Below are 7946 nucleotides of genomic sequence, written 5' to 3'. Positions count from 1 at the left end.
GGACACATAATGCGTAAACATCTTTGTGTTTATAGGGTTCTGTGACAGTTATTACAAAATGAACATAGTCTAAACCAGTCTGTCAAACGATGCCATGTTCCAATGAAATAGGTCATTTGTACCAGTTTTGATTTTGAAAATCTGTACGGAATGTGTGCATGCTGTTGCTGTACTGTGATCTATCTGTTTTTATCTAAGAAATAATAATAAAACCATGATTCTTATGATCGATTTCAGTTATTCGACCACAGGAAGTCGTTCCACTCGGCAGAGGAGAAGTAAAGGGAAATATTTCTGTTGTCCCTCCTCCATCATCCTGCTGTTGTAGGGACATCTTGTGGTAGAGCATGTGTATTGCAGACATTTTAAAGCACACCTCAGCATTGATGCATTTTAATCGCTAATAGTTAATAAAACAAGTAACTATTGTAGAAATTATGATTGTAAGAGACTTTTTTTTTTTTTTTTTGGAACCTCCCACCACTTAGCAGGATGACGTGCTCTCCATTAGGCAAAGGTGATTTAGGTTCCGGTTAATGGGTTGTTGCTCAATCAGGAGGAGAAGCATACAGTTTTATGAACGTATATAATGGTTTATTATATTATATTTTGACTGAATAATTGTTTTGTTTTGATTTGTTTAAAGGAATACTTCACCGATTTGCATAGTATTTTTGAACATTGTGCTTCACAACCTCAGTTTCCCCTGAGTTGAGAAATATCTTCATTCTTTTCTTTGTTACGTGCCCACCAGTGACACTTGGTCACCTGGTCCGAGGCTTGAAACTGCAACGCTAATTCTGCACTTTTTAGACTCACTCGTAGGGGGACAGGGCCTCATTTTCAGAATGTAAGTGTCACTGCTGGGCACGTAACAAAGAAAAGAATGAAGATATTTCTCAACTCGGCTCTAAGTTTTTACAGAATAACTTGTAAAATAAATGTTACTGTTTCTACATGCATAATTAGGTTGAGATGGGTACATGGGTAAATGTACTGAACTAGATAGATAGATAGATAGATAGATAGATAGATAGATAGATCAGTACATATGAGGGACTTGGGGAGGGTTGGTTTACACTTGGCAGTAATGATTTCCCAGTTAAACTTTATGTATAAAAAGAAGTAAAAATGTAAATACTGGAAAAGCCTGTTATTCAGCAGTGGTGAATATTGGTTATGCTGATGCCTGCATGTTAATTTGGTGTGTGTGTGTGTGTGTGTAAGGTCTCGCACAGTTTTGGCTGGCAATGCTGCCTCTTGATAGGTTAGTAACAGACACTGAAAATAACCTGCCGGGCTGCAGCTTCCCTCAAGAGTGACTCTCACACACTGGTTTCTATGTACAGACGGATAGCAAACATGGCCAATTTAAAAAAAAAAATAGAAAGTCTGAATAGACTTGTGTATTCAGCAGCAGCTCAGTCAAAGTTTGAACAGAATGTTCTTGAATGCTGACCTGTGTAACCGACAGGAACACATGATATGTGACTCAGCTGATGGTCAGTTTGTTGTTCACATTGAACACGTGTGTGTGATCGGCCAATGGGGGAAGCGACATAACTCTGTAATGAAATTCCCTTTAGGGTGCGGTTTCAATGTTTTTCCGCTAATGAGCTGAGATTAAAACGATAAGCGTGAAATCGGATCCTAGATTTCTTTACCTAATGTTGGCTTCATTGCAGGGCTGCAAACAAATCCACCCTTGACAGAACACACACACGCACACAAACACTGTCCATCCTGTGTGTGTGTGTTGTATGTTGGGCGTGTAACTACATATTAAGGCAACATGTGGAGCTCCAACATGGATTGCTTCCACTTTGTGTGAAGAGAACATGGACTAAAGGGTCAAGAGGTCGACACTTGTCAGTCTTCCTGTAACATAAACCCTTGTGTCACTTTGTCTTCGATAAACTGTTTTGACGTTCAATCATAATAACTATGATATGACACCGGAGTTATATATAATGCAGTATTTCTGTGGATGCTGCTCTGGTCCTTAATGATGAATGGGGAACAAATGTGTGTCACCTGATAGCTGGTGAACATGTTTCCATGTCCGTGTTAACTGCCTTTCCGTGTGTTACATGTGTCTCAGCCAGTCTGCAGACAAATGGGGAACTTTTAAAATCATAGTTCAACTTGGGACCACCAACCAAAACACACACACACTGTACGGGTTGTTCTTTTATTGTTCTTTCATATTAAAAGCAATACAGGATTTTCTTTGTTTTTCATCACCATCAATCAAGAAATGATAGATTTGACAGAAAAAGGATTATGTAAGTGACAGCAGTACATTGTGGATCTGCAGCAATCTGAAATAGATGGGACTCATTGGACAGATGTGTGCCACACATGATCTTTTTGGGTTTCAATGGAAAACGTCACTTAGGCCAGAGACTGGTCAAACACTTAATTTATACTCCCTAACGTCCAAAACATTGGCCGTTAACAAACAGCTACATGTGGTATCTTCTCATGCTGTCCTGCTGTTTCCTCATGAGTGTAAGAATGATTTCAGGTCATTAAATGTGTGAAAGAGTGAAACAGTGTAGGCTGCAAACCTTGAAAATTCTCCCCAAAACCCTTTCTTAACACTCAACTGCGGCATTGTCACAAGTCCTCACATCAACACTGCTGCCTGTGAAGCCATTTTCGTGATATCCACATGATGAAAAGGCCGGTGATGTGGAGCTTTTCTTGCTTTGTTGGGGGTTGTTGGCTAACCCAAATCGTCATTTCAGTAGACTCTGATACACTGATGTACTTTGTCATTGGAGCTTGACCATTTTGTGTCACAGCTCACCGTTAAATGCTGTCTTAGAACCATGTGGGTCACGAAGGAATGTGTTTTCTACAAAGTGCAACTGCATCAGCCATCTTATCGGCCATTTTTTAACACAGGTGAAGCAACAATCTTCATGTTTTTAGTTTTTATATAAAAGTCATATGGTGTGCACACATGTCTAGGGAATAAAAACATTAATAGTGTAAAGTGTCCAAACAGCTGCTTGTCGTGCAAGCACAACTGCCCCTTGTCATGTCTGGGGTTCATTTCCACCTCAGATGCCTGAGGACATGGCATCTCTGCACATCAGCTGAGCTTATCCTCTGACTGACATGGAATTCAACTTGGCATAACAAACTGCCAAGTCTGAGCCGTGTGATGGAATGCAGTCAGTTTTGAAACGGGTTCCCCATTTGTACACTCGGAGGCTGATTAACCACGGCAAAGGAGAGATGAAGCGCAGCGTGACGTGGGTCATGGTGGGTTGGGTCTGTTGGAAACACAGACCAGCGGCAGAGAGCCGTGGTCAAACAGCTTGTATGGCAAAGAGCCCTTTGAGGTCCAAATGTCAGTCTTTGGGTCATAACACTCGAAGCAGTCCGAGTCCTCGATGACATCGTGGCTGTTGAGGATGCGTCCACCGGTGACGTAGAGCTTGTTGTTAATCACGGTGGCGCTGTGGTGCATCCTGCGCACCTTTAGATTCTCACACTTAACAAACTTGTTGGCTTTGGTGTCATAGGCTATCATTCGCCGGGTGTACCCTGGAAATTACAATGTAGGTCTGGTTATGTATGTATGTATGTATGTTTCTTATTGGCAAAATAACAACAAAGCAACATCATCACAATTGATATTGACTCTGCTGGGGCACCAGAAGAAAATACTCCCCCAACAAATGCACCTTTTACATATTGCTGGTTTAAGGTTTTCATGTGTTCACGTGTCCTCCTGCATCATTTAAAGATTAGCATTCATTGTAAACATGTCCGCTGCAAAACTCTAGAAACACTCGGGGACAACTTGTTTGTTTTGTCGGGGGAAAAATCTGAACTCACCTCCTATGATGTAGATCTTATCCTCTATGACAGCAGCAGGGGCACAAACATTTTTCACTGTCCTCGTCTCTAGCCTCGACCACAAATTGCGGGAGATGTGATACACCTGTTGACAGGTGACAAACACCAACCGTCAAGCCTGTTTTCTACACCATTGGAGAACTTCAAGAACTCTCTCCACACATACAGTACTAACAGGATGGGTCTTATCTACCTGTATCAGTCTGACTGGATTCTGCATGGCATCCTCGCCTCCAAAAACGTAGATCCTCTGATCACTTGCTGCAACAGCCGGATGCAGCACCGCCGTGGGCATCGGTGCCATGTCCTCCCATTGATTAAACATACTGTTATACCTTTCTACGGACTGAGAGATTTGCTTGTCTACCCCGATGCCTCCCAACACAAATATAAAGTGCAGGTAGGACACACTCTGGTGGGCATATCGTGGCTCTGACATGGGCTCAGCAGTTCTCCACTGGTTGGTTTTGAGGGAGAGAGTGTAAACTGTGGCACTGACTGAGCTGTCACCTGATGTGATGCACAGGCTGAGCCCGCCGAGCACATAGAGGATGCTGTGAATACACACATACGCAGCTTTGTAGAGCCGCAGAGGGAGTTTGGCCAACCATTGCCAACGCTGAGTGCGTTCATCATAAAGCAGAGCTTCTCTTGATGTTTGTTCATTGTTCTTGCGTCCTCCCACCACCACCAGTGTTTCTCTGCAGGTGTACCGGCGCGGTGTGGTCCAAAGTGGCTTGAGCTCACGACCACACTTATTGCTGACTGTGAGCATGAGGCGACGCACTGAATCGATGATCTCAGTGCACAGTGTGGACGACTGCACCAGAGGGTCGTTTGCAATAAACTGGAAGAGGTAAGTCGGATGGATGTAGCGAAGCCGGACTTTCTTGAAGAGGTCATGGATTGCTCCACGTCGTGAGAACGGATCGTGGTGGATCCAGGCCAGCAGGGTCTCAAACACTTGCTCCTCCTCGGCACACAGGCGGTCATCTTCTAGGTAACACATGAGCTCGGGGAGAGACAACTCACAGAAGTCCTCCGAGGCAGCAACGTCAGAGAAACACCTCACAGCCATCTCCTTCGCTCTCTCCCTCAAACTCTCACAGTGCAGGATCTCAGAGAGCCGGATCATGCTCAGACAGTTTTCTGGACTCAACTGGTCCTGGAGAAACAACGAGCAGGCCTCAAAGAGGCCTCCATAGTGAAGCATGGAGGCGGCCTGCATGAGCGGGAGCACAATCTCCATGGTGATAGTGATGCAGCCTGTGTAGACATAGTCCACAATGCTACTGATGACAGTGGAAGAGATTCCCTTCAGATTCACACGGGCCTGACTGCTCTCCAGAAAGTTGCTGCAGAACATGGCCCGGAAGTACGGGCTGCTGGACACCAGGACGTTCCTGTGGCAGGGGAACTCGCGGTGCTCCGCGCAGAGCAGGACGTCCGTCAGTATGCGCTCCTGCCGGAGGACGTTGAGCTGGGTCAGCAGGTGGGAGGGAAGTTCGGAGTCTTTGAAAGAGAAAACCCCACACGATGTGGAGGCCATTCTGTGCAAAGCAGAAAACGAGGGAAGGTGAGGAGACTCCAGGAAGAGTGCAATGAAACACTTTTATCTGGTATATTTGGCTCTGCCCTCAGAATAACTATGTGGATCCCTGTCATCATTTATTTGCTTACGTGTAAACTCTTCCATCACATGCAGGGCGGCTGACTCACACATTTCTTTTTTATGAACTCTTAAATTATCTTTGTGCATCAATGTAGCATTAGAGCACATGTCTGTTATAAAGCTGTGCTGTGTCAAGACACCATCTCTTTGTCTCTTCTTTTTTCTGGTTCTGTTACTATTATTTATATATTATTTATATTATACTATTACTTTCCCCTCTCTGAGTTACAGTCTGTCTAAATGCTGCTGTTTAAAGAGATGGAATCCCATTGGGCTTCTAATCACTCCCAGGACAGCTCCTGATTTACTCTCACTTATGAACCCAGCATGTGTGATATATTTGGACCTCTAATTGTTATTGTACACAGTGATTTGCCAAATTGTGTGAGTGACATTTGTCCACACTATTTTCTCTCAGAGCTTTCACTAGGACCACGTGTTTCTTACAATAAACGGCATCATTACTGATTTATTTGGAATCAGTTAAAATAGAGTATTTAAAAAACAAAAAAACAATGGCATCATTAAACATTATCTAGACAGCTAGATTAGTGGCACAATATTAAATGATGATGATGACACTACAATCTACATATACGTCTCTACATGTATTACTTATTTTATATCAATGTTAATGTTCTTAGACTTTATAGTAATTGTTTTAAATTGTATGCCTTCTTTTATTTATCTTTTTATATTGACTGGATATTGTGTTTTATTTATTTTACAGTGTACAAAGTTGTTTGTTATTATAGTAATCATTTTTATTGTAATGCTGTCTCTTGTAAAAACTCAACAAGACTTCACACATTTTTTTCTCCAAAATATAATATCGATGTTAAAGTCAAATGACTCACATCAGCATCATCTGTGACTGGATGAATCCTTACCTCATGCCCTCAGAGAGTAAACAATATCCAGAATCTCTTGACAGCCTCTTTTAAAACAATATCAGTTCCACCTGCAAAATAAATCAAATCGTATTCCAGAGAGAAATTGGGTTCTGTTTTCAGGGAACGACAAGCAGCATGACCCACAGCAACAACAAGGCTCTCCAGTTAGGCACTGCGGCGCTCGCCATGAGGCTGCTGTGTACATTCCTGCAACTAAGAATAGTATCCTGGGCCACTCTGACTCCAGCCAGGCCTCTCATGTGACACAGAACTGTTTGGTACCCAGTTGCCAGCTTAACAGATTTACCAGGGTTGGGTGGAGAGAGTGTTTATAAGAGCCATGGGAGAGAGAACCATCGTGGGGGACCGGAGTCAACCACTGAGGACACCCAGGCTGCGCCTTAATCAAAGTGGCCCTGAACCACTAACCCTCGCCTGGCTTCCTGTACAGTTTCAGTGTCCCACCTCCCCTCCATCATGTGTGTAACCCAAGATGAAGGTAAATTTAGAGCGGTGCTGATGGGCCATCTTGATCAGGGGAAACAGCTGATTTGGGCTCAAGGTGTGGTGGTGAGCTACCAGTCACCTGTGTGAGGCGCCAGTTCGTTTGTGGCATTGTGTGTGTGGCACATTGCAAAAATGACACCAATATAACTACTTTATTTTATTGTTAATGTTATTCACTAGTCATATCTTGTCTTACCTCATCCTTTTAGCTTTGTGGTTAATTTATAAACAATATGCTTTAAGGCCCAGTGTCAGCTGAGAGTGGCACAGCACCCCCCTGCGACCCTCACGTGGAGGATAAAGCGGTAGAAGACGGATGGATGGATGGAATATGCTTTAAGAGTCTGGTCTTATTTCATATGAAGACTGGTGGTAACATAAGTTAAAATATGATATTGTGAAAATATGAAAATTATTATTATTATGATAAATATCAAATGTAAACATATAAATCTATTTTAATAATGTTAAAAAGATATGTTGTTTGACATGTTTTCTAACGTTACTGAAGTTCTAGATGTTTTATTTTATCTTCACAATTAAGCTGTGACATGACTTTGCTTTTTCCTCTTTTCTATACAAATGAAATGTTAATATAATACAGAATTTTAAAAGAATGTCATTCATTAAATTCTTCTTATCTCTTCTCACTATTAATTCACGAAAAATTATTGATCACGTTTATATGACAACCTGATTTTTGTTGTTGTTGTTGTTGTATTTGCATTAATAGAGGTTGTGCACACACCCATTATAGTTTCAGTTGTAGACCACATTTTGGGAAAGTAAATAAAGTTACTTAAGGAAGAGATACTTACCTCACTATTATCAGGGCAAAGGGTAATATTGGGATGTCTCTAACAGGCTTAGTCTGTTGATGACTGATTATGGAATATGTCTGTTGTTCTCAGACATGGTCCTCTAGTCAGCCAGTGTACAAGTGAGGGGGAGAGACAAAAAACCTCAGTGTGGGAAAGTATTTTTTTTAGTATTTTTAGTAC

The 7946-nt window shown here is 42.2% G+C and overlaps 1 protein-coding gene across 1 annotated transcript; it reads right to left on the bottom strand.

Annotated features, from left to right (window-relative positions):
* Nucleotides 1–3053: 3053 nt before the first annotated feature.
* Nucleotides 3054–7053, bottom strand: klhl38a (kelch-like family member 38a). The gene is made up of 4 exons (XM_058619365.1): nucleotides 6436–7053; nucleotides 4067–5423; nucleotides 3853–3958; nucleotides 3054–3558 (listed from the first exon to the last, which is right to left on the bottom strand). Exons 1-4 carry the CDS (start codon nucleotides 6438–6440, stop codon nucleotides 3269–3271), a joined length of 1758 nt encoding a protein of 585 aa, XP_058475348.1. The 5' UTR covers nucleotides 6441–7053; the 3' UTR covers nucleotides 3054–3268.
* Nucleotides 7054–7946: the final 893 nt, after the last annotated feature.

Source organism: Solea solea, chromosome 20 (genome assembly GCF_958295425.1).
Source record: "Solea solea chromosome 20, fSolSol10.1, whole genome shotgun sequence".
Lineage (NCBI taxonomy): Eukaryota > Metazoa > Chordata > Actinopteri > Pleuronectiformes > Soleidae > Solea > Solea solea.
Note: the sequence above shows the minus strand (reverse complement) of the source record. Positions and strands in the feature narration are given on the sequence as shown.

Bases quoted from the DNA above. Each gene is read 5' to 3' on its own strand.
- klhl38a (XM_058619365.1), bottom strand. The intron at 3,959-4,066 runs GTAGATAAGACC...ACCTGTCAACAG, and splicing joins ATCCAGTCAGACTGATACAG to GTGTATCACATCTCCCGCAA. The intron at 3,559-3,852 runs GTGAGTTCAGAT...TGTAATTTCCAG, and splicing joins TAAGATCTACATCATAGGAG to GGTACACCCGGCGAATGATA.